Raw genomic sequence first — 27428 nt, 5'->3', positions numbered from 1 at the left:
TGCTTAGGAGGTTTAGACAAGGTGAGCAAGGGCATTTGCCATCTATAATTCACCTGTTAGGTTGATGACATCACCACTATGTTTTTCAGACTCTACCACCATGTTTGCATTTAAGGGTTTTATACTAACCTAACCTTTGGAAAATCCATGGACGGAGGAGCCTGGTAGGCTGTAGTCCATGGGGTCGCTAAGAGTCGGACATGACTGAGCGACTTCACTTTCATGCATTGGTGAAGGAAATGGCAACCCACTCCAGTGTTCTTGCCTGGAGAATCCCAGGGACGGGGGAGCCTGGTGGGCTGCCATCTATGGGGTCGCACAGAGTCAGACACGACTGAAGCGACTTAGCAGCAGCAGCAGCAACCTTTGGGGTGCCATTTCCTTCTCCATAAAATTTAAACCGTTAGTCCATTAAAAGTGTTGCTTAATTTTATGAATATTATTTCATTACTCATTACTTTTTTGATGAGGAAGTCCTTAGGCTAATATATAGTTATTTGGAAATGAAATGACAAGGTTTATAATCTCTAGGCTTTGTTCTTTAATGACTGAAAAGGAAGGACTTCAGTTTACCTAATTCAGTTCTACAAATTGGATATGATGGAAGCTAGGGCTTCTAGATTACTGCTCAGCAATGATGTGGGCAAACGACTCCTTCTGATAAGTACTTAAGTAAATTACTTTGATACATAAATTACTCTTTATAATATTAAAAAAATACTGACCAAGTGAAAATATATTAGCTCATTAACTGCCCTTCAGGACTATCCAATGCCTATCAGATTAGAAAGGATTCAGGCAAGATACTTGCCGGTTTTGTCAAGGTCTGGGATTTTAGCCTACTTATCAGCTAAGAAGGTAGCCTGTTACTGCTCTGAAGATGCTGACAGAGAACACTAGACTCTTAGGTCAGAGAAAAAGAACTTTGTTACTCACAGCAGAGCCAGCGTCATGAGCCTCACGTTTGTGTCATCTCGCTTTGCCTCCCAAGTCCCACAGGGGCAACATGGAGGAGCCGAGGTTGTACACAGTTTTGTGTCACAGTTGAAGAATCTTGAGTTTAGGAATCTACCTCTATTATAGCAAACTTGCTCTATTTCATGGAGGGAGACATTACCTCATCCCTCCAGACTGCTCTCTGCGAACATAACCCTGAGAAATTGTTCAGGTAAAAAGTCGTCAGGGCATTGAATTCTTGGTGTACTCACAAGATGTGCAGGAGTAGAAAAGACCCACAGGGAGAGTACCTCCCAATAGGTTGACCTTCAGAAAGAACATCTCAACGGTGTGACCTACTCCCACTTTAAGTTGGCTATAAGTTTGTGCACATATATTAGCTTGGGGAATTCCTATACCCGATTGTCTAATAGGAAAACTATCATTCTCTTTTATCACAGGATGAAATTGGGAAAGTCAAGAGAGATGTTATAGTTGAATATTGCCAGAAGTGAGTATAATATATGTAAACTATACATTCTGATTTCTGACTCTGAACTCAATAAACAGCAGTATTATGTAGAAATCTGGACAATTAGTTAGCTGGTTTGTGTTTAAATAAGCCTATTTAACAGTCCTATTGTTGTTCAGACGCTAAGTCATGTCCAACTCTTTGCAACCCTATGCAGCACAGTCCTTCACCAAGTTTCCCTGTCCTTCACCATTTCCCAGAGTTTACTTAAACTCATGTCCATTGAGTCGGTGATGCCATCCAACCATCTCATCCTCTGTCGTCCCCGTCTACTCCTGCCCTCAATCTTTCCCAGCATCAGGGTCTTTTGAAATGAGTGAGCTTTTTGCATCAGGTGGCCAAAGTTTTGGAGTTTCAGCTTCAGCATCAGTCCTTCCAGTGAATATTCAGAGTTAATTTCCTTTAGGATTGACTGGTTTGATCTCTATACTGTCCAAGGAACTCTCAAGAGTCTTCTCCAACACCACAGTTCAAAAGCATTGATTCTTCAGTGCTCATCCCCCTTTATGTCCAACTCTTACATCCATATATGACTACTGGAAAAACCACAGTTTTGACTAGATGGACCTTTGTCAGCAAAGTAATGTCTCTGCTTTTTAATACGCTGTCTAGGTTGGTCATAGCTTTTCCTTCAAGGAGCAAGCATCTTTTAATTTCATGGCTGCAGTCACCGTCTGCAGTGATTTTGGAGCCCAACAAAATAGTCTGTCACTGTTTCCACTGTTTCCCCATCTATTTTCCATGAAGTGATGGGACCAGATGCCATGATCTTAGTTTTTTGAATATTGAGCTTTAAGCCAGCTTTTTCACTCTCTTCTTTCACTTTCATCAAGAGGCAGTTTAGTTCCTCTTTGCTTTCTGCCATTAAGGTGGTATCATCTACATATCTGAGGTTATTGATATTTCTCCCAGCAATCTTGATTACAGCTTGAGCTTCATTCAACCTGGCATTTTGCATGATGTACTCTGCGCATGAGTTAAATAAGCAGGGTGACAATGTACAGCCTTGAAATACTCCTTTCCCAGTTTTGAGACAGTTTGTTGTTCCATTTCTAGTTCTAACTGTTGCTTCTTGACCTGCCTACAGGTTTCTCAGGAGGCAGGTAAGGTAGTTTGGTATTCCCATCTCTTTAAGAATTTTCCACAGTTTGTTGTGATCCACACAGTCAAAGGCTTTAGTGTAGTCAATGAAGCTGAAGTAGCTATCTTTCTGGAATCCCCTTGCTTTTTCTATGATCCAGTGAATGTTGACAAGTTGATCTCTGGTTCCTCTGCATTTTCTAAATTCAGCTTGTACATCTGGAAGTTCTTGGTTCACATACTGTTGAAGCCTAGCTTGAAGAATTTTGAGCATTATTTTGCTAGCATGTGAAATGAGTGTAATTGTAGGGTAGTCTGAACATTCTTTGGCATTGCCCTTCTTTGGGATTGGAATGAAAACTGACCTTTTCCAGTCCTGTGGCCACTGCTGAGTTTTCCAAATTTGCTGTCATATTGAGTGCAGCATTTTAACAGCATCATCTTTTAGAATTTGAAATAGCTCAGCTGGAATTCTATCACCTCCACTATCTTTTTCATAGTAATGTTTCTGGGATGAAAGCAAATTGAACTGTCCTCTGACACACAGAGGAAGCAGCATCAGAAATGACAGATAAGAGGCACTTGGAAGAGGTTCATGCTTTGTGTTCAGGCAATAGCAGTCTGACCAAGTCAGAAGTTTCTTCTTGACAGAAGTCCTCTATTCTCTTTGAAAAGTCTCCAGGGACTTAGATCCTCGAACTTCTGTGAGAGATTGAACAACTTGAATTCACCTCTGCACATTATGTCTTCTTCTGACTTTCCAGGTTCAACCGCCATATGTCTCACTATGCTCTCCGGGGGCAGATCATAGCATACTGTAACAGCCTGAGAGGCCTACTGGACGATTTCCCTACCATCAGAGATACTTTTTTCATGGTGGGACAACGGCAAGAAAAGAAGGGGTTGAGGAACTCCAATGATGGCCTCAAGAATGACCCCAGGTGTGGAATTTTCTTTCGAGCTGGTTATTCCTCCATCCCCTCCCCACTCCTCCCAAGGGAGAGCTTTATTAAATTTGGTATTTAACCTTGATCTTCTGTCCAGAAGGGCAAAAGAAAGAGTTTATACTCTAAGAATAAGAGTATCTTTGTATTTGAATACAGAAGGAGTTCTTTGTTTATGGGCTGTATGACTGCTTTTTCAATCTATGAAGTTTTGTTTTGCCCTGGAGTACCCAGAAATTTTCATCAGTCACACCCTTTTATATAAGCCATAATCTAAAATAAGCGAACAAATAAGTAGACATAATATAGAACTGTTGTGGCTTTAATATTTTACTCAGTGGGGTAGAAGAAATATTCAGGAAAAAAACTATACTTCAGTGCTTTGGGTAAATCAGTGTCCTTCTGTACTTCTCTGATAGAGAAACAATATATATATATTTATATATGTATAGAATGCTATTAAGAGATAAGAGTGGAGCTGCTTCTATACTTCCTTAGCATGCCTTATCCAGTTTTCCAAATGTTCTTAATTCAGCCTATCTAGAGTTCACTCACTTGGGTGGAGGAGTTGGCATACGTTTGTTGTAAGTGACCACATTTCCTTTAAGGAAAAGAAGAGGGTATCACATAGTTGCGTAGCCTCTAAGAGCGAGCAGAAACACCCTATAGGGTAAAGTTGCCTCCCTCCTTACTCTTTCCCTTATGGCATGGCACAGAATTTAGTGCTGAGTAAGGGAGAAATATCAGTCACCTCAGATGACACCACCCTTATGGCAGAAAGTGAAGAGGAGCTAAAAAGCCTCTTGATGAAAGTGAAAGAGGAGAGTGAAAAAGTTGGCTTAAAGCTCAACATTCAGAAAACGAAGATCATGGCATCTGGTCCCATCACTTCATGGGAAATAGATGGGGAAACAGTGGAAACAGTGTCAGACTTTATTTGGGGGCTCCAAAATCACTGCAGATGGTGACTGCAGCCATGAAATTAAAAGACACTTACTCCTTAGAAGGAAAGTTATGACCAACCTAGATAGCATATTCAAAAGCAGAGATATTACTTTGCCAACAAAGGTCCGTCTAGTCAAGGCTATGGTTTTTCCACTGGTCATGTATGGATGTGAGAGTTGGACTGTGAAGAAGGCTGAGCGCCAAAGAATTGATGCTTTTGAACTGTGATGTTGGAGAAGACTCTTGAGAGTCCCTTGGACTGCAAGGAGATCCAACCAGTCCATTCTAAAGGAGATCGGCCCTGGGATTTCTTTGGAAGGAATGATGCTAAAGCTGAAGCTCCAGTACTTTGGCCACCTCATGCAAAGAGTTGACTCATTGGAAAAGACTCTGATGCTGGGAGGGATTAGGGGCAGGAGGAAAAGGGGACAGCAGAGGATGAGATGGCTGGATGGCATCACTGACTCGATGGACCTGAGTCTGAGTGAACTCCGGGAGATGGTGATGAACAGGGAGGCCTGGCGTGCTGTGATTCATGGGGTCGCAAAGAGTTGGACACAACTGAGCGACTGAACTGAACTGAACTGAAGGGTAATACTTAATAAATATGGCCACAGAACAGAAAGATAGAAGGGAATTGAAAGACCACTTGTATCAGACAACTCTTTTGCTCCCTTATCATTCATGGATTATTCAACCATTGTTTGTTCAGTGCTTACTTAGTATCAAGCACTTTGCTATGTATACTGGAGTTGCAAAGGTAAATATGTCATTGGTCAAGATTAGCTAAAGATGAAGGGACAGAGCTGAGGAATGAGGGTCATGGATAGAGGTCCTTGCCTTATTCCTAAAATAAGGAGTTGGGTTATATTAAGAATAAGAAATATTTTATTTTAAATGAAGATTCCAACAATGTATTAGTGTCCTGCTAAGGATTCTAAGACACTCCAAGCTTATGAGATTGTTGTGATTGATTGCCAGTGACCATGGTCAAGGAAAGGGAGAAAGGAGGCCTCCCTGCTTGTGTTTGCCATCTCCTTGACTAGAAGAGTCCCGTATATTCCATAGGTTTAAAATTCTAAGATGCTACTTAATCCTTAAAAGGCTGAAACATACTGTTTAGTTTTAGCAGAAACACCCTGCCCTTGAACCAGAACCTAAATAGAAGAGGGATCAGGGGAAGCTCTCCTGCAAAGAAGGATGCCCCTTGAGGGCTCTGTGCCCTTCATGGCTCTAGAGGAGACTGGAGTCTCGACTAGGCTGACGCCTGGCCATACTCCCAGGAGCAAGGCGTAGTGGTGTTGGCTGGTAGATGATTGAAGAAGGGACAAATAGAGAGGACACTAGTACTCAAGCCCTTACTGTGTGACAGGCAGATCCACCACTCTCCCACACGGCTGCTTTATGAATAAGAAAGTGCTGTTTCCTTTGGGCAGGGGTAGTCCCATGCTAGGGTGCACAGTTTGGCAAGTCAAGTATAGGCTGGATTTTAGCTACTGCTGGTTGCCTCAGGACACAAACTGAACAATGGTACATGGTAGCCTTGGTGCCAAGAACTGTATAGCAATGAATTAAACATGGTTCTTGCCCTTCAGGCAAGGAGAAATAGACAATGACCAAACGTTGTGATAAAGAATAAAATTGAAGTATAATGAAAGAACCCACCAGGCAATATTCAGTATTATCTCAAGGATCAGGGAGGTGGGGATGAAGAACTAGGTGGGCTTCAGGGAAGGGGGTGCACTAAACCTGGGTCTTGAAAAGACTAGTGTTTCAGGTGGACAAGGAAAGAATTTCAGTTCAAGCTCGGAGACCCACATAGATATGAGACAGCATATCTCATGATATGAGACAGCCATGTGGACCTCCCAGTGGCTCCTGTTCCAGGGTACGTGAGAATGAGTTGGGGAAGCAGAATGGAAAGTGCAACGGGCAAGATCCAGAAGTCTGCTCTTTGTCCTTCAACAAACAGGCTTCCTTGGTAGCTCAGACAGTAAAGCATCTGCCTGCAATGCAGGAGACCTAGGTTCAATCCCTGGGTCAGGAAGATCCCCTGGAGATGGAAATGGCAACCCACTGCAGTATTCTTGCTTGGAGAATTCCGTGGACAGTGGAGCCTGGTGGGCTACAGCCCATAGGCTCGCAAGGAATCGAACATGACTGAGTAACTAACACTTTCACTTTCAAACAGGGAGAAGGGGGGCAAGATGATTGTTGGTGACCATTTAGGAACGTACTGAAACTGCGCAGACAAGAGATGTTTAGGAAAGTTAAATCAGCTAGGTGCTGGGTTTAATGCAGAACTGAGTGAGGAGAAGGAAGAGGAATCTAGGATGTTACCCAGAGTCTCTGGCTTGTGAATAAAAAAATGGTAGTCTTGCTGTTGTTTAATGGGTACAGAATTTCAGTTTTGGAAGATGGAAAAAATTTTTTTTCTGTAGATAAATGGTGGCAGGTTGCCCAACAGTGTAAATGTACTTAATGCCACTGAAATGCGCACTTAAAAACAGCTAAAATAGTAAACTTAATGAATGTTTTATCACATTTTTTTAATGGGGGGGGGCGGGAAGAATGGTCATGCCATTAAGAGGAGAGATGTGGAGGGGGAGATAATGAATCCCAGCTCAAAGGTACCAGCTATGAATTTCTTCCCTTGGTCTCCCAAGGAGTCTCAGACTCTTCTTATTCTAGATGTCCTCCACTTTCACATACTTCCATTCCTCCACATCCATCACAGCATCATGCTTCAAGCCTAGCTGCCTCTGGAATGTAAGATCCTTGAGGGCAGAGCCTATCTTCACTTCATACCCTGGGTGTGTACTTCTGCCTTGGCCCTTGGTTTGAAAGAGAGGATGGGGAGGGGGAAATGAGCCCTCAGGAAGTAGAGGCAGGTCCAGCCCCTTTGATTCAGTTATGAAATAATAGACCATGTCATCATCTGCTGCTAGGAATCTGGTATGAGGCTTAAGGAAGATTTGGAGTTACTGAAAAACGGAAATGGACATGAAAGCTGATCAAAGGAAAGAAAACCAGTTTTTCCTGGCGTGACACAGCTCAGACTGGAAACCATTTATTTGTTGCATCAATAAAATTAGCAGTGTGATTTCCTCCAGCTGTGCTCAGCAACATGCGACTAGAAGCAGAAAGCAGGCTAGCTAGAGGGATCCAGAGTTGGGGGTTTGCTAGATAGATGGGCTGTAAGTACGAAGAAGTAAAGAATTGAAGGTGCTGGTGGGAGTGTAGTTCACATGATTGGCTGTGCTCATTGTTGATTGTAGTGTTTCTTTGGAGCACCTTTGAACAAATAACAGAGATAGGACGAGATTAAGCTGGTTTTGATCTGCTCCAGGAACGGATAGTCTGACTTTTTGGTGGCTGAAATAAGAGAAGTTCTCCAACCTAACACGACCATGCTTTGTTTCTGAACTTCAAATTACCTGATTAAAATCCTGAGGCTTGAGACTAACCCAATTAGAGTTTTAAAAATTTTAAGTTTCATATTCAGAATGTTTGATATGGAAAACATTAGACCTCAGTTAAAATGAATTGCATTTTACTTTAGGAAATGAAATGGGTCATCTGAATCTCTCCTAAGGACCAGAAATAATGACAGTCAAAAACTGCCCCGGTGATTTCCAAAATGCTCTCGAGAAGGTGAAACCCTCCCACTGAGAGTCCTTGCTATAGACCAATGGAGTGTGAGTGGAGACTGCACACAAGAGAGCTGTGGGGTCAGTAGGACCTGAGGGGTAAAGAAGGAGGCATCTAAAAACCCTGGGCTCTGGTTTTGAGGACTTGGAGGTTATGGTTCTCTTAACACAGGACGAAGCCCAGGATCGGGGTGGGGGCGGGGGTGAGGAGGTCGGTTCTTGCCTGTTTTGACTGAGGTGGTCTGAGGCACTGCCAGCCAAGGTGGAGCAAGTTGGGACTAAGGAACTGTGAAGGGGCTTCCAAGGAACTGGCCGTGTTCTATACCCCAGGCCAGGTAGTAGGGAACTGGGCCGTGTGAATCCTTAAACCAGACATAAATGAATTATGTTTATAACAAAAAACCTGCTATACTGGTGCCTAAGAAATGATAAAGTATTGAGTTGGCCAAAAACTTCATTTAAGTTTTTGTAACATCTTATGGGGAAACCTGAACCAACTTTTTGGCCAACCCAATATTTGAAGAGGGGCTTCCCAGGTGGCAGCTAGTGGTAAAGAACCCTCTTACCAATGCAGGAGACAAGAGATGTGGGTTTGAGCCCTGGGTCGGGAAGATTGCCTGGAAGAGGGCATGGCAACCCACTCCAGCATTCTTGCCTGGAGAATCCCATGGACACTGGAGCCTGGCGGGCTACAGTCCATGGGGTCTCAGAGTCTGACACAACTGAAGTGACTTAGCGCAATATAGGAAGGAGGAGGGAAAAGAGGGCCAGAGTCTGGAGAACTTGACAGGAATCTGGTGGGGAAGGAAGGAAAACACAAGCTGGTCCCCGGAGCCTGAATTCTGGAACTGGACAAATCTGTGCTTAAATCTCAACTTCTTCTCTTACAAGTTGGTTAGGCAAGATCTTTGTAATCTGGTCAGTCAGTCAGTACAGTCGCTCAGTCGTGTCCAACTTTTTGTGACCCCATGGACTACAGCATGCCAGGCCTCCCTGTCCGTCACCAACTCCAGGAGTTTACTCAAACTCATGTCCATTGAGTCGGTGATGCCATGCAACCATCTGGTAGGGCCTTTGTTTTCTCCCCTGTGAACCATGAACAGCATAGGAACGTCCCAAGGTTGTCATAAGAATTAAGTGAGAAAATTGTCACCCCCAGTATGGTGTCAGTGTTGTAGCCACATGTTCTGGGAAACAAATTTACTCAGAAGGACAATGCAGATATTGGAGTGCAGTTTATTACACCGGCGGGACCAAGGCAGAGTCTCCTCTTAGCCAAGGACCCTGACCAGTTTTTCTAAAAACCTTATATACCCTAGGAGTACGTGCCCAAACCCACGTCCCTAAATTCCCTGAAACTAGTCTGAACGAAGGAAAAGAAAGATACAGTCAAAGATAACCAGTGATTCATATGTCTTAGGCCTAGGTAGTTAACAGTGGACAATTATCAATAGGCCTGTGCTCATACCCCAATAAGCATAATAGAATTTATGATTCTATTCGGTTACACAGATAATTAGCGTATTCTTTTAGGTGATGGAGAGTCTAGGGATGAGCCCTGGGGGTCTTCCATCGGGGGTCTGGTTTTCCAGTTGGTATGTTGTTTCCATAGATACTGGGCATATAGATCAAAGTCCAGAGTCCAGCCCAAGATGGAGTCCTGCTTTCAAGATGGGCCTGTTCTATCTGTTTCCTCCTTCATCAGCACCTAATTCATGCCCTCTCTGCTTCCTTTCTTATCACACCTTTCCCTGCGTCTGTGCCCATGCTTTCCTCCCAACACAGCTGTGGCTAAAACCAGCCCAACTGCTCTTCTCCTGGTGAGTTATTTATAACTGTGTCCCCTTGCGAGCTGCCTGAAAAGGAGTCCTGCTGCCCTCCGGCTTAGACACTAGGTGTGTGTACAGCAATGCGGTGTCTGGTGCTGCGGCTGGAGGGCGGAGGTATAAATAGTTCACACCGGGAGACCCTTTTAGAGAGACAAATGCTGTACTAAGGGATCTCTCTTCTCATACCGCAGGAGTTTTCAGCCCCGGCCACGGCGTTTGCTGTCTGCTGATGGGAAAGTCTTCCTCAACTTATGGTTCATACCCCATCCTTCTGAAGTGCTGGTTATGTTCAAAACTCTGCCAGAAAAGGTTTGTATTTTTTTATGTGTGCCAGAATGGAAACTGGCTGTTTTTATGTCCCACAGTTAAACATGTCAGTTTCAGAGAGTATCTCATGTTGGGTTTTTTCCCCAGGAACATTTAATAACTGAAATCTCTCAGCTTCTCATATTTTGCTTGCTTTATTATAATTTCCCTTGTGCCTCGTTATTTCATAGTTCTGCTTCTCCATGGTCATTACTGAACACTAATGGAGCTTCCGAGACTCCTTATTAATCCTTAATTTCCTCCCCAGCTCCAAGAAAACCCCACCCTGATGTGCTGAAGCTGAAGAGAGGTTGAGATCACACTTAATCACAGTAATTAGCTGGTTTCTGTCTTTTGAGGAGCTCCTCTAAGTACCTCATTTACTGATAAAGGTTAACCATTAAAAAGAATAGATACAGAAATGCATAATGCATTCAACTATTAACTAAATAAAATGCAGTGTTGAAAATGGCAATTTGGGAACATTCTGATTTTTCTTTGGAAGTGAAAACCTGTTTAGTAATCGGTTTCTCACCCTTTCCACCCCCTCCCACCCCCCCAACCCCCCGCCCCACCCCGCTCAACTTTTTTGACGTGTGGGGCTTCCCTGGTGGCTCAGATGGTAAAGAATCTGCCTGAAATGCAGGAGATCCTGGTTCAGTTCCTGGGTCGGGAAGATCCTCTGGAGAAGGGAATGGCAAGCCACTCTAGTATTCTTGCCTGGAATATTCCATGGACAGAGGAGCCTGGCGGGCTACAAACAGTCCATGGGGTTGCAGACTCAGACATGACTGAGCAACAAATACTTGCTGCTGCTGCTGCTAAGTTGCTTCAGTCGTGTCCGACTCTGTGCGACCCTATGGACAGCAGCCCATCAGGCTCCTCTGTCCACGGGATTCTCTAGGCAAGAATACTCGAGTGGGTTGCCATTTCCTTCTCCCAACTAATACTTATTGAGGTGTAATTAACTAATAAAATTGTATATATTTAAATTGTACAGCATGATGATTAATCATTATAAAATAATTACCACAGTTAATACATTCATCACTTCATAGTTACATTTTTTGTTTTTTGGAGGTGAGAATGCTTATCCAACTCTAACAAAATTTCAAGTATACAGTACAGTGTTGTTAACCATGCTGTATATTAGATTCTTAGAACTTATTTATCTTATAAATAAAGTTTGTACCTCTTGACCACATCGCACCATTTCCCCCATCCCCTGGTAACCACTTTTCTGTAAGTTTGACCTTCATTTTTAGATGCCACATATGAGTGAGATCATACGGTGTGTCTTTCTCTGTGGTTTATTTCACTTAGCATAATGTCATTCAAGTTTACCCATGTTGTAAATGGCAGTTCTTTTTTATGTCTGAATAATATTCCTGTGTGTGTGTATGCTTATGTGTGTGACATTTTCTTTATCCATTTATCCATACACTGGACACTTAGGTTGTTTCCATATCTTGGCTATTGTGAGTAATTCTACATGGAAGTGCAGATAATCTCCTTAATGTATTGATTTATTTCTTTTGATATATCCCCAGAAGTGGGTTTGCTGGATCATATATGATAATCTTACATGCAACAGAAAGAAACTGGATCCCTGTCTTACACCAGTCACAAAAGTTAACTTCAGGTGGATTAAAGACAACTGTTAAGACTGGAAACTATAAAATCTTAGAGGAAAACCGGGAAAAAAACTCTTTGACACCAGTCTTGGCAATGATTTTTTTTGATACAACAACAAAAGCATAGGTAACAAGAGCAAATATAAACAAGTGAGATAATATCAAACTAAAAAACCTCTGCTGGCAAAGGAACAAATCAATGGAAGGAGAAGACAACCTACATAATGAGAGAAAATATTTGCAAACTATATATACCTAAAATATGTAAGGAACTCATATAACTCAATAGCAAAAGCAAGAACAAAACAAAACAAAAATTTTTTAAACCTATAATCTGATTTTAAAATGGTCAAAGGACCTGAGTAGACATTTTTCCAAAGGAGACATACCAGTGACCAACACATAAATGAAAAGGTGTTCAACATCACTAACCATCAGGGAAATGCAAATCAAAACTGTGATGAGGTATCATCTTACACCTGTTGGGATGGCTGTTATTAAAAAAGACAAGAGAACAACTGTTGGTGAAGTTGTGGTGAAAAGGAGACATTTGTGCACTGTTAGTAGAAATGACGATTGGTGCATCCATGATGGAAAACAGTGTGGAGATTCCTCAAGAAATTAGAAATAAAACTACCCTTTACTTCATTTATTCACCATGAGCATTTTTTAGGGCTTTTAAAAAATATAAAACTGCTACTTTCTGCAGCTAAGTCATAATTTTTCTCTTTTCCTTTGCTGAATGTTGATATTTAAGATCCATTGTTTGTGTTTTAGTCTTGTGTTTAAACTATGTTGATAAGTAGTTATGTTTTCCTTATAGGTAGGAAGAAATAACAGCCCTCAGGGCAATGTTGTCTGAATACGAGTCCCTGCTAGGAATTTATTTGTGAACTTTGTAATTTGTTGATCATTGGTAATACAATCATATTTTCATGTGTTTTTGGCCACCAATGGCTTTAAAGAAAGAGAAACACATTGTTTTAATTCCCCAGCAGGAGTTACCTTGTCAAAAGACTTGTATAACCCGAGTTCATGAAAAGCTTGTTGTTCATTTTTTCACATACTGTCTTGTAGCTATTATCATGTATTATTATGTGAAAATGTTTATTTAAAAATTCTTAAATATATTGTCCCTAATCAATGCTCATATATTTTTGTGTCCCCTTAGAAATTTCTTGAAACTTATTTCTTTGTATTGATTTTACTCACAGGTAGCTTTTAGAGCCTTAAAGCTAACTCTGCAGCTGATAGCCCCTCTCCATGACATTGTGGCCTACCTTTTCAGTTTTGCTAAACTTGGAAATTGTCCAGCATGGTTTGAATTTCCTCTGAGTCCTAACCCTCTGAGAGGTGACTGGGGAGGAACTGAGGGTATTGGTAAGTGACTAAAGGTGATTAAAATTGCCTTCAATATTCAGTTGAAGTTCCATGACATGCTTTTTTTTTCTTAAGCTTTATTGAGGCATAGTTGAAGAATAAAATTTGAGTGAACAATGTAATATTTGATATACATATACAGTATACACTGTGGAAGGATTTCCCCCATCTAATTAATTACTGTGAAGCCCTTAATGCTCAGAGAGAGAGAAGTCACTCAGTCGCATCCGACTCTTTGTGATGCCATGGACTGTAGCCTACTAGGCTCCTCCATCCATGGGATTTTCCAGGCAAGAGTACTGGAGTGTGTTGCCATTTCCTTCTCCAGGGGATCTTCCTAACCCAGGGATTGAACCCAGGTCTCCCCCATTGCAGGTAGACACATTACCATCTGAGCCACCAGGAATGCTCAGAAAGACAGGACTAAAATATTTCCTCATAAATGACAAAATGGCAAAGGGAAAGTCCCGTCATATACTGTCTCCAAACTGATTGATTCCACATTTGTTGGCTAAACCACAAAGTATGCCAAGTGAGAACTGGGGGGCCTGGGGTTTTGCCCTGCCTCTGTCACTTGGATTACTGGAAGCTGGGCTCTTTACTCTCTGGGTCTCTGTTGTCATCTGTAGAATAAGAGTGATGATAACTATCTTAGAAGGTTGTTCTGTGGATTAGAATCTGTAAAAAGTTTAGAAGGATGTACAAATACCCTTTAAATACTAGTTTGCTTTCATTCCCTTTCCCCTCCTGGCCTTCCTGAAAGGTCAAAGCCTTGCGGACAGCCCTTAGGTAGCTAACAAGACCCACTTGGTAGTCCTGTCAGTAAGAACAGTTGAGGCTTTAGTTTTATCTGCCCATTGCTAATCCAACTCAGCACAATTTCTCGGATAAATACATGAGATAAAGACACTGAGATGCTTAGTAAACTGGATTTATCAAAAGCAGTGAAACTAATCTTACTATTTTAATAATTTGACTTCCATCCAAATTATGTCATTGGTCATGTAAATATTAATTAATTGATATCAATATATTATAACATAGTAGCCAAGGATTTTAAAGTGTGAGAAGAGCCAAAACAATGAGGTAACATGCCTATTTAAACCTAAGTGATCTTACAACAAATGTGATATAATTTGAATCTATTCCTCTCTGGCCAGTGCATCAAGGAAGTGTTTGTGGGAGATTCTGACTTGTTCCAGGAGGGAGATTGATGCCTATATCTGAGGAGAGCCAGCATGAAGGAATGGGGTTGGTGCTGCCCCAGCAGAGAAAGCTCAGAATTACTGCAGGCCTACTAGCAAGTCTTCAATAAGCATCAAGAAATTACAGAAGTTCCAAAGCACTCTTAGCTCCTTTCCTTTTGCTAATCTTGGGACTGTTGTAAAAGGGGTTTACTCAGAAAATAAACTAAAATGCTCTCAGTAGAGCTGGATGTTGAGCGGTATGGAGCTGGACGTTAGTTGAGGAAAAGAAGAAAGGAGGGTAGGCCAGGAAAAATGCCACCCCCACCTCAAGAAGGGCAGACAGGTGTTATATGGAGATGAGGAAGAGCCAGAGCTGTGTTTCCAAAAGTCCCTGCGTAGGAAGTTCTATAGCAGCTGGGAGAGGAGAAGCCCACCCGGAAGATGATCTGGGGGGGACCTACGCCCACTTGAATCAATGGAGAAAAATAGAAGGTCTTGTCCTGCAGGAGGATGAAAAGAGGATGCTGGCAAAGGAAACAGGCTACACGTGGCCAGTCCAGGAGGATGAACACCTCTGTGCGACACTGAGGGATAGTAGAAAATAAGGCCCAATTGTTGAGGACCTAGAACTGAGCAGGAAGGCAGTTGGTTTCTTACTATTTATATGCTTATGAACTGGAAACCGTTGAAATATCTGGAGGTCCAGGCTTTCTGAGGTGTGCAATTAGAGACCTACATGTTGTCATGTTGCCAGTAAAAATATTTGTGCTCCAGGGAGAATGCACAAAGTTTTACATACTTTGCTTTGCTGAAAATAGATAAAGAGCAAACTGAACTAAAAAAAATTCCACTGTAAGATAATCATCTTTTTTAAAGGCTAGGCTGCTTAGTTCCTGGCCTGCTTCCCAGAGGAGGCAAGGAGAACTAAGGTGAAAAGATGAGATGGATCTGTTCATATACCCATCCAACTCCCTTTAGCCATTTCAGAATTATTTGGATTAGATAAAAGGACATACGTAGACTTATGTACTTGAAAAAAATTTTTTTTAAGAAACACTTAAAATTTCAGCTGTGGTCCTCCCACTTGACAGAGGAAGCAGCTCTTAGACACTGTGGACTAGTTCTGTGGACCCTGCCAAATTCTCTCCTTCCCTGAAGGCCAGCAACTCCCTTTGGAGTCAGTGTGAAGCAGAAGATGTAATCAGAATGTGGGAGTTTACATTGTGATTTCCTTGTAAAGGATTACGAGACCAAAGAAACCCAGACACTACACACTGAACTTAGGGTTTCAGGAACAAAAGGTACTGGCTTTGAGTATTCACATGGAGGCTGGGCCACTGTGATTCTTCTCTTTCTGATTTCCCACACAGAACCCTCCTGTGGAAAGGCACAAGAAAAGGCTCATTTGTTTCCTAGTGGACAGTCTCCTCCTTCCCCCACCATCGCCCCCTTCCATGACCACATGCAACCACCTGCCCCATCCTCACAGACAGGCTGCCTTCCCTGCCCGTGCCCACCATCCCTGCTCCCCCTGAGCACATGGCAACCATCTACCCCATCCTCACAGACAGGCTGCCTTCCCTGCCCATGCCCACCATCCCTGCTCCCTCTGAGCAGTGCGACCCCACAGAAAAAGTCCCAAATGAGCAGTATTATCAGTGTGTAACTAAGAAAAGGTAGGCCCTCCTCCGTACCTATATTTTAATGATAATGCCATCTGCCAGCACATAGTTTTGCTGGGAAGTGACTGTGTAAAAGTGCACACACAGAATTTTATAAACAATAATGGAAATAATGAGAAAAATCACGCATAATCCAACTATTCTAACAAGTGAAATAATTTTACTTTACTTCCTTCTAACCCTTGCTCAAATACATTTTACAGAGCTTTAATCACAGGGTATGTGCAACTTTATATTCTTTTTTTTTTATTGTCATTGCAGGGGATTACAAACTTTTTCCCCTGGTTACTGCATAGCCTGACAGAGTGTATTGCTTGTAGACCAAGCACACTAGACCTTGAACAAATAAGGCTCACTGACTACCCCTCCTTCCATCCACCACAGAATTCTTTGAGTTCTTGTACCATTTGCTGTGGAAGTTTCTTTTCAGCCTGATATGACCATCAGATTTATAAAGGATTCATAAAAAGTCTAATGATTGACCCCAGTTCTTTTGTGGTTGAAAAAATATGCCCAAAATATTCTTCTGTTATGTGTAAAATGTCCAATGGGTATGAAATCTGGACTGCTCATCCTTTTCTAAGGATGAGCTTCCCTGGTGGCTCAGAGGTTAAAACGTCTGCCTGCAATGCAGGAGACCTGGATTTGATCCCTGGGTGGGAAAATCCCCTGGAGAAGGAAATGGCAACCCACTCCAGTATTCTTGCCTGGAGAATCCCATGGAGGGAGGAGCCTGGTAGGCTACAGTCCACGGGGTTGCAAAGAGTCGGACACAACTGAGCTACTTCACATCCTTTTCTAAAGCCAAGATCCCATATTGCAAGCACATGTTGGCAACCATTCTCAGACCTGGTTCTTCCCTGATCAGGCTCTTGTGGACAGCCTCCCTGTTCTCAATCCCCTGCCTTCCATCCCAGAAACATAGACAGAGTTCCAGTACCAGGCCAATTAGGGTACAAGGCTGCTCAAGTCTGGGTGAGCTGTTTATACAGCGTAACTTTGGAAATGCTTCATAGGTCTCCCATCTCACTTCTGCCTTGGGCTACAATCAGGGATGGTGATCAGTTTCCACATTGCTTCTCTTTGCATAGCAGGGATGTCCTCTCAAGTGGAAAACTATTACTGTCTCCACAGGGAGCTGATGAGCATTTCACATCAGCTGACATTCTGTAGACCTGGAAACAGGGCCCACCCGCCCACCCCATCAGTGCTCCCTAAGGACCGTGACTTTTTTTTTCTGTGCTTCCCCATTCTGAGTGCCTCATTTCCTGAGCCAATAATAGAGATGCTAGTACAGCCATCTAGTCCCAGGCCAGGTTCCTCAAACCAGTATTGAGTACCGTAAAAGGCCCGTAGCTTAAATTTCCATCCAAAACACGTATAAATCCTTTAGGATAAGGGTCCAAGAAATAAGCCTATTTAGGATCTCTCACATCTACTCCTGAAATGATGTGAATCTCCTAGAAGGATGTATGTTTGTGTATACATATATGTATACGTATTTTTGCCTCCTTGGATGGTCTTGAGTCTTGTTTAATCCATGAGCCATTGACAGGATGACTCTATGCCAGTGTTGATTTGAATGGTAGGGCTGTAAGAAATGGCCACTGGTTTATAATAATTTCAGGCCCCCAAATTCTCCAAGCCAGGCTTCAGCAATATGTGAAATGTGAACTCCCTGATGTTCAAGCTGGTTTTAGAAAAGGCAGAGGAACCAGAGATCAAATTGCCAACATCTGCTGGATCATGGAAAAAGCAAGAGAGTTCTAGAAAAACATCTATTTCTGCTTTATTGACTATGCCAAAGCCTTTGAGTGTGTGGATCACAATAAATTGTGGAAAATTCTAAAAGAGATGGGAATACAGACCACCTGACCTGCCTCTTGAGAAATCTGTATGCAGGTCAGGAAGCAACAGTTAGAACTGGACATGGAACAACAGACTGGTTCCAAATAGGAAAAGGAGTACATCAAGGCTGTATATTGTCACTCTGCTTATTTAACTTCTATGCAGAGTACATCATGAGAAACGCTGGACTGGAAGAAACACAAGCTGGAATCAAGATTGCTGGGAGAAATATCAATAACCTCAGATATGCAGATGACACCACCCTTATGGCAGAAAGTGAAGAGGAATTAAAAAGCCTCTTGATGAAAGTGAAAGAGGAGAGCGAAAAAGTTGGGTTAAAGCTCAACATTCAGAAAACGAAGATCATGGCATCTGGTCCCATCGCTTCATGGGAAGTAGATGGGAAACAGTGGAAACAGTGTCAGACTTTATTTTGGGGGGCTCCAAAATCACTGCAGGTGGTGACTGCAGCCATGAAATTAAAAGACGCTTACTCCTTGGAAGAAAAGTTATGACCAACCTAGATAGTATATTCAAAAGCAGAGACATTACTTTGCCGACTAAGGTCTATCTAGTCAAGGCTATGGTTTTTCCTGTGGTCATGTATGGATGTGAGAGTTGGACTGTGAAGAACTGAGTTCTTCGGCTGAGTGCTGAAGAATGGATGCTTTTGAACTGTGATGTTGGAGAAGACTCTTGAGAGTCCCTTGGACTGCAAGGAGATCCAACCAAAACCAGTCCATTCTGAAGGTCAACCCTGGGATTTCTTTGGAAGGAATGATGCTAAAGCTGAAGCTCCAGTACTTTGGCCACCTCATGCAAAGAGTTGACTCATTGGAAAAGACTCTGATGCTGGGAGGGATTGGAGGCAGGAGGAGAAGGGGACGACCGAGGATGAGATGGCTGGATGGCGTCACGGACTCTATGGACATGAGTCTGAGTGAACTCCGGGAGATGGTGATGGACAGGGAGGCCTGGCGTGCTGCAATTCATGGGATCGCAAAGAGTTGGACGCAACTGAGCGACTGAACTGAACTGAATAGATTTACTGAGACCTATACCTTTCCCATTCCTTGTAATTTCTTTTTTCAATCTATTTAGAGTCTATAGCCTTGCATACTTTGAAACTTACTTTCAGCAGTATGTTCTTATTCTGCTGAAAAGCAATGGAAGTTACTATATTCCTGAGGGAGGGAAGAAGGAAGGAAGGAAGAAAAGATAAATCAGGCCTTGGGTTCTGGAACATAAGACTTTGTTGATCTTGTAAAATATTTAATTAGTATACTCACAAACAAGTCGATTTAGGTAAAAAGTTAGCTTTGGAGGTGAAATGATGGTTCACAGGGTAGCTGGGGTAGCCTGTATTTCAATCTATTTGACTTAAAATGTCATCTGTCTTCTAGGATCTGAACTTCAAGAGCTGCAGAAAATGATTGACAGCCTCCAGAGCCCCCAAGATCCAACTCTGGTGTCCCAAGTCCTCCTCCTCCAAAGGGAGGTTATGTTTCTGCAGTTTGACGCTGCAGTGAGGTACCTCATCCGGTAAGGGCTGGAGGGCTATTCCTGTCTAGTAAAATTCTGCGGGGCAGGTGTTTCTGAGTGCTCACAGAGGGAGGCCACTCTTGGCATGATTAGATGATGAGCTTAAAATAGTCAAGGGCACAACCTGATCCCAAGCACTGCGGCTACCAAATGTGTTCTGCTGCAAAGGCTGTCCAGGTGGACTGTGTTCTTGTTAGATAATAATATTCTTGATTTTGTTAAATGTGATTCCAATGTAGTTAATTTGCATAACAGACTCTTTTATGGGGAATTATATTTTTTTATACTGCTAAAGATTATTCTTCCTACCAAGTTTTACTTTTTTCAGCCCTTAATTACCTTTCAGAAGAACAGAATTTTCACTGCACATCTGAAACCAACAAAATTGACTACCTGAGTTAAATTTATAAATCACTTAATTTACCTCTAGCCTTGTAGATATTAAATACTCTGCATCAAAAAAGAATGTTTGCTTGGGTAATGAGTCATGATTGATCAAAAAACTAGTTTGAATTAAGAATCACAATGTTTCCTGTATAAATAATAAATTGTACATGGGAAGGGAAGAGGTTAGACCTGAGAGTCCCTGCTTATTCTTAAATTGTCAAAATTAACTTCATTTAATAAATTCCCAGTGGGGGTATTTAGGGGAACTGAGGGGGACCTTGGAGGGCAGTACTCTTACCTGTGGATTATAATCATTTCCAACCGTTTGGCATGAGTGTCCACAGAGAATAGAAATGTGGAGTTTATACTTAACCTAATGTTTTTTCTCTCTGCTTTTTCTTTACTCTGAGCATCAGAGGACTCTGGATTTAGAATGCAAATTCAGCAGGACAAAAATAATCAGGCTATTTGTTTTTTTGTTTGGTTGGTATTTTTATTGACAGGTTGCTTTGGGAGCTAGAGCTTTGTCAAGTAGGGAGGATATAAACGATCTAATTGTTAGGGTGGCCATTCATTAGCCCTGTGGGCTCTGAAAATCTCAAGTCAGAATTTGCAGGGAATTTACATAGACTGAAGAAATAGGACTATACCCCAGAAATTCTTCTGGAATTCCAGCTCCATGGAGTTCATCTTGCTCCTGTTCTCCCAGGGAAACCACTCTGCTTCCCCTGCTGCTGCTACTGCTGCTGCTGCTGCTGCTAAGTCGCTTCAATCGTGTCCAACTCTGTGCGACCCCAGAGACGGCAGCCCACTAGGCTCCACTGTCCCAGGGATTCTCCAGGCAAGAACACTGGAGTGGGTTGCCATTTCCTTCTCCAGTGCATGAAAGTGAAAAGTGAAAGCAAAGTCTCTCAGTTGTGTCAGATTCTTCATGACCCCATGGACCACAGCCTACCAGGCTCCTCCATCCATGGGATTCTCCAGGCAAGAGTACTGGAGTGGGGTGCCATTGCCTTCTCCTCTGCTTCCCCTAGGAATTGCTTTTGGGGGCTTTCTCTGCCCTGGCATACTCAGTCTGCAGGAATGGAGGGTCATGTGTCCTATGTCTGGTTTCAGTATTCTATAGTCAGTATATTTTTCAGAGGACCTCAGAAGGAACCAAGAGTCCTTCATTTACAGCATTTCCTCCAGCCCTTTATTTCTTCAGAGCCCTTTAGGTTATGTGTGAGTTTGGAGTCACACAGCTAGTAAGCAGCAGACCAGGATTAGAACCTAGGCGCATTTGACTCCAAAGCCTGAGATCTAGGATGGATGCCAGACAGCAGCAGGATGGATGCAAAGGGAAACTCTGAAGAGAAGACAGGAGGCAGGAGAAAAAGAGAAGTGAAAGATCAGTGTCATTCTACTTGAGGATTTTATTAACACTTTGTGCTGAACCTGCGAGCAGTAAGTCCTCAGATAACCAAAAGAGACAGAAAGCTTGAGGAAGTTCCCTGGCCCTTCCCAGAGCTCGCCAACTCTGGGTAAATAGGACTTTTATTCCAGGAAACCTTTTTCTTAAGTAAACCAAAGCCTTCTTCAGAGTTTGAAAAGAAACTCTCATCTGAAATGAAAGCAGCATACTTCCATAGACCAGGGGAGGAGAGGCAGGATATAGCTCAGGACAGTGGCCCCATGGAGTCCTTGTTACCTGGCACCTGCTTCACTGTGGCACAAACCAGCTTAGGGTGCCAGAAAGATACATGTTTCTAAGCACAAAAGTTTCTCTCTGCCTCTGTTGCCAAACTCAGGCAAGAACCTGATGCAAATTGGTGTGTCCTCCAATGGTGTCAGAATCACATTGCCTAAGGCCTGCCATTCACCTCTGGGCATGTCCACCACCTATAAAAGTTTTTTATTAGCCAATGCAAGAAATGCCTGAGAATTGAGTTTATGTTTAATTTCGAGTGAATTAATTGTTTGTGCCAAAGATAAATGCTTGTGTGGTGCAGTGATTTAATCAAATTCATCTGTTTAAGTTAGAAATCATAGGCCCCTGCTTGATTTTGTAAGGCCTGCGGGCTAAGGCTGGTGTTTAAGTGGTTGAGGCGGGGGAAATTCAAGAGTAGTATTTTGTGACACATAAAAATTCTGAGGAATTCAAGTTCCAGTGCCCAGAAATGGAGGGTTTTTTGGGGGGAACACAGCCCTGCCTATTCATTTATGGATAACCTCTGGCTGCTCTCACACTACAACCACAGAGTTGAATAGTTGCAGTGGAGATCATATGCTTCATGAAGCTGAAAATATTTACTATCCAACCCTTTAAGAAAGAGTTTGCCACTCCCTGATTTAAAGGATTGAATTCCTTTGAAATTCAAGAATGGGGAGAAAGGAGAAAAAAAAGAAAGTTCCTCAGAGGAACTCTATAGGAATAAAACATATGCCTTGAAAAGTGCCACTAATCTGAATGTGTTGTTGATATTCAGAGTGATTACTGTAAAAACGAGGAGTTTGAGGAAATAAATCAAAGGTGCCTTAACTTCCTGCCATAAGCCTTATTTAGGAGTATATCAAGGGATCTCTGAAGAAGCAACACCAATTTTTTTAGTCCTTGAATTTGTGTTGATTTTCGCTTCATTTTTCAATTTATTTTTATGCTCATCTAGTTTAAGTGTCTCTGAACACACAGATATTAAAGTGTGCTTCAGAGTTATCTGGGGATTTCTGGGAGATACAGAGAAGCCCTCATGACATCCTGGTCTCCAGCATCTGAGAAGTGAAGAGCCATGACTTTTTCCTGGCCTCCTCAGGACTACTTTGCAGCTGTTTTTTGGGTTTTGTTTTCTTATATATATCCTTGCATCCAGGAAAAAACCTAGCACATGCTCCATGAATTCCCTGCTCCCTGTGGCTGGAGCCAGTTTACCTGGGACCACACTATGGGTCACTCACACGCAAGATGGCTGGCATTCTAGGAAACCCTTGACTCTTGTTGACAGTAAGGCAACTGGAGTGTGGCAAGACCGTCCGGAGGATGTGAGGCATCTATAGTTGTATTTTAGTGGGCTGCTGGGGAGACCTGACTTTATTAGGAGCTGGCAGTTGGCAGGTGTACCACTGGCACAAGCGACAAATTGACCTTTCATTCCTATGGGTTTCCCTCTAACTTGAGTGCTGCTGGCAAGCTGCACTGATTAGAGCTAGCCCAGCAGAAGGTGCAGGCCAGGGTTTACCAACTGAGGGTCTGAGAGAGCTATCAAAATAAGCTGTTTTCAGTATTTCTAAAGGCATGATGAAAAAGACATATTTGTCCAAAAGTTCTGCAGTAAAGAAAATGTCACATTTCTTTCTTTTTTCAACTGGAATCATAAGAATGAGTAAGATAAGGAGGAGAGGAAACTTGCTTTGATTGAACTCCTACCATGTGCCAACTCCGTGAGAAAGCAGTTACATTACCATCTTTACAGATGAGGGGATAGGGAGAAGTTGCATGACTGCCCCAGGGTCACATGCTTGTTATAACAGACCTTACATTAACACAGTTTGTGTCTCAGACTCCAAAGCCCTGTTCTTTATATCATATTTCTTTATCTCGTCCTGCAGCTCAGAGCTTAGGCTAGGTGCTTATGTGGCTTTGAGTTGAAAGCAGGAGAATGCTTAATTTGGTTAAAAAAAAAAAAAAGCTTTCAAAATATGGGATCCATGGAGATGAAGGAAAAAAAAAGAGGATATAGTGCTAAAAATGTTAAATACCATCTTGAAACTCATTTCTTTACATGGCATTGTTTTGTTCAGCTTCCTAATAAACAGTTCTATTGATAAAGGGGATGTGGGACCTCCCAAGGACAGTGATCTTAACTGGAGAATTAAGAAAGTGGGACTAGGATAACCAGTGATTTGATCAGTGGTGATGCCTAGAATCTAACTGACTCTGGTCTCTCCAGACAGTATATCATATGCTATGATTCTGTCACTTATATTTATATCTGAACTGTGTTATTTTTTAATAGTCACCAAGTATGTATAAATTAATAGACCTAGTATGTGTTCGGGGCTCTAAAACTCTCCCAATAATAGTGGTTGTTTGTGGCCCTTAGTTAAAAACTGCACAAATTTAGCAAGATAAAAGAACAAGTCATTGTTCTGTGTTCTTTTATGTGATAATCAATCTAGTGCAATCACAGAAGGAGATACAGGAGAGACTCAGGGAAATAAAATTATATTCAGTTCCTAGACACATCCATCATGCCACGTCGCACAGGGCCATGGGTCAGGAGCAAAGAGAGTGCTTAGGCCATGGCCTGGAAAGGCAAGGCAGAGCAGGGGAACGTTTTAAGCTCTGCTAGTTTGAATAATTCCAGCAGGCTTTGGGCTGTAGGGTTGGTCTCTGTTCTATTCTTAATCACTCAGTCATGTCCAACTCTTTGCAACCCTATGGACTATAGCCTGCCAGTCTCCTCTGTCCTTGGAATTCTCCAGGCAAGAATACTGGAGTGGGTTGCCATGCCCTCCTCCAGGGGAATCTCCCTAACCCAGGGATCAAACCCAGGTCTCCCACATTGCAGCAATTTATTTACTGTCTGAGCCACCAGGGAAGCCCATGTTGGTCTCTAGTTGCCTGTTGATTAGCCCTAGGATGATTAAATGAGAGGAATATTGCCTCCTGGGTTGCAGAGATCAGAGGAGGTGCGGCTCAGACTAGTTTGTTTGGGTATCAAAAGCATGCTAGGCCTTCAGTTGTCTTTAAGAATTGGCTACAGAGGAAGGAACAGTCTCTCCCCAGCCAGCAGGGTTTTTTTTGTTGTTGTTTAAAGATGTTAAAACATCATAATAAACAAAAATGGAATTTTAAAATATGAGCAATACAGTCAAGACTAAACAATAAGATGTGAACAAAGCTGGGCCCAGAGGCTGAGAGAGAGAGAATTGTGTGGATTGGTAGGAGAAAAGTACAGGAGTGACATTGAAGGAGTCAACCAAGGAGAGATTTATTGGGATATTGGGCTTCTGTGCTCTGATTTTGGACCGAAAAGAAATGTTTCCATTAGAATACCCTGCTTTTTAGTGCCACTGACTAAAGGAAAAGGCACAGCTTAGAATTTGTAAATATTTTATTCTGGAACCTTACTGAAGACTATAGCCTGGGAGACAATTTGTCAGATAGCTAAGTATCTAATCGGAAGAAGTAAGGGAGGAGCTGGGATATGGAGGAATTTGGGCTGAACAATAGCAATAACAAAAACTCATGTGATCAAACATCAAAGAATTACTGCTAATCACAAAAGACAGACATCACAAGTTAATGAATTTAGTGCTTTTCTGTGTGTGGGAAGAGGTAAGAATCTGGACTCATTAAAATTATTTCTTAGCTATGCATCTTATCTAGACCCAGTATCCTGTTTTTTTCTATCCTGAATTCCCCTCAGAGTGCACCATTGGAAGGCAGCTGCATTTGCTGATGGCTTGGTGGCAGGCAACATTCTTTGTTAACTGGTACGGCAGGCAACATTTTTTGTCTGCACTAAGGAAATGGCAACCCACTCCAGTACTCTTGCCTGGAGAATCCCATGGACAGAGGAGCCTGGTAGGCTGCAGTCCATGGGGTCGCTAAGAATTGAACACAACTGAGCGACTTCACTTTCACTTTCCTACATTGGAGAAGGAAATGGCAACCCACTCCAGTGTTCTTGCCTGGAGAATCCCAAGGATAGGGGAGCCTGGTGGGCTGCCGTCTATGGGGTCACACAGATTCGGACACGAATGTGGCGACTTAGCAGGAGCAGAAGCAGCATCTTTGTATCTCAGTTCCTGACACAGTATCCTGTACATAGTAGATGCCTGAAACATCACTGTGTTGAGTGAATCACGGGTCCCTTGGCAGGGAGTTGAGAATCATGAGAAAGCATGTGAACAATATGAGAAACAGGAGAAAATGGTCATATCCACTGAGCATGAGCAACTCCAGGTTCCATCCTTGAACTATCAGGATAAATCAGTGTTTTTATTCAGTGTCTCAGAATATAACTGTATGCAACTATTTTTTGTTAATTCTCACAAGGATGTGAGAAGGGTAATATGATTTTTGCACTAGTACAATGGTTTGATATGCAAATATAGAGCTCCCTTTATCTGTCTTTGAACTTAAGTTCATAAGCCCCTACTTCTTTTTTCAATTCTATGTCATTCAGCCATATTTAGAATTTAAAGTGGTGAATTTGAGATATAAAATCAATTACTTCAAGATCATCCCTCTTTACCTTTGTTTTAAATGCCTCCTTTTCACCTTGTTGGTGAGGGAAGGATTCTGCTCCAAGGTTATTGGGATGACCAAACATATAACTTTAAATACTGGACAAATGAAATTCACAGCAGTTTACTAGTTACATATACTCATGGCCAAGGGGAACAGAACATTGCATGCCACGTAAGGCCACAGAAGATTTGTACTTGTGAACAGAGTGAACAGCTAGGGGCTTGAGAGGCAGGCTTTGAGTGTCAAGAGGATGTGGTGCCTATTGAAGGCACATAGGAGGATGTGCTTGGTTCATTGGAATAATTTTGTGGTCTGGCAGGGAACTGGAAACCACTGCTTGTGGATGGATAAGCAGGAATTATACTTGGTCCCTATGATAAGGAAAGTAAATAAACATAGGTCCCTATGTTTGACTAGGGGACCTTCCCTCCATAGGGAGGGAAACTTGTAGTTAGGTCATTCAAGGCCCTCCCAGTTTTACCAGATGTCAAGGCAGCACTAATAATGGGTCTTAGGCCTTATACCACACCTTCTCCTCCTTTATGCTTCTCAGAGGTGATCTAAGTTCTGGGGTGCTTATAGGTCATCCTAGCAGTTGATGAGGAGTGGTACCTCACCCATCTCTATTCAACCCCAGATCTCTTCTGGTTGGCCTGCTGCTCAGCACCCCACTTGGACACTGCCTTGTGGGATCTTAGGCACTCCGCAGGTCTTTCCTCAACCCTTGATTATCTGCTAATCTCTGAGAGACTGCCTCACTCCCATCAGGGATAACATCTCCCTCAATCATTGCTAATCTCTTTTTTGATGTCTGTTTATGCATGACTTGATCCAAGTCTATGGAAGATTTAGGCAAAAGATCCCTTTTGTCCTGGGGACCTTTTGGATCCCCTCAACTTACCCTGTTAGACAGCACTGGTCTAGAGGATAACTGTCTTTCCCTTGAGAGCTATGAATTGTGAGAGTGAAGGGCGGTGGTAAAGAAAAATAAATGAGGGATGATGTTGCCGAAGAAGAAGAAACCTGTTGACATCTCAAAATATTATCTTGCTACAAATAGCCTTGAAGAGAGTTTTGAGCTTTAGAAACTTGAGTAACTGCTTTTAATGAGATTGCTTTCCTGTTTTGGTAGACGAACATTTTTGGCAGCTGGAAATGCTTCTGCCTACCAGTCTGTCACAGACGGCATGTACCATGGGTTGCCATCACTGAGCAACTCTCCAATGAAGAGCATTTTTGCTTCCCAGCTCAGCCTACCACAACCGCTGGATCCGCAGAGCCTCCAGGTGAGTTGAGAGCTATTTTTGTTCT

The 27428-nt window shown here is 42.5% G+C and overlaps 1 protein-coding gene across 2 annotated transcripts in view; it reads left to right on the top strand.

Moving 5' to 3' along the window:
• CCDC162P (coiled-coil domain containing 162, pseudogene) overlaps positions 1–27428 on the top strand; it is a 195329-nt gene that overhangs the window by 112114 nt on the left and 55787 nt on the right. For both annotated transcript variants that reach the window (XM_060419505.1, XM_012182637.5), the window contains 6 exons: positions 1398–1447; positions 3313–3489; positions 10108–10225; positions 13071–13236; positions 19357–19495; positions 27250–27403. In XM_060419505.1, the coding sequence (XP_060275488.1) occupies positions 1398–1447; positions 3313–3489; positions 10108–10225; positions 13071–13236; positions 19357–19495; positions 27250–27403 (804 nt within the window). The remainder of the gene's footprint in view (positions 1–1397; positions 1448–3312; positions 3490–10107; positions 10226–13070; positions 13237–19356; positions 19496–27249; positions 27404–27428) is intronic.

Source organism: Ovis aries, chromosome 8 (assembly GCF_016772045.2).
Source record: "Ovis aries strain OAR_USU_Benz2616 breed Rambouillet chromosome 8, ARS-UI_Ramb_v3.0, whole genome shotgun sequence".
In the NCBI taxonomy this organism is placed as follows: domain Eukaryota; kingdom Metazoa; phylum Chordata; class Mammalia; order Artiodactyla; family Bovidae; genus Ovis; species Ovis aries.
The sequence above is the reverse complement of the archived record's forward strand: the minus strand, read 5'-3'. Positions and strand labels throughout refer to the sequence as shown.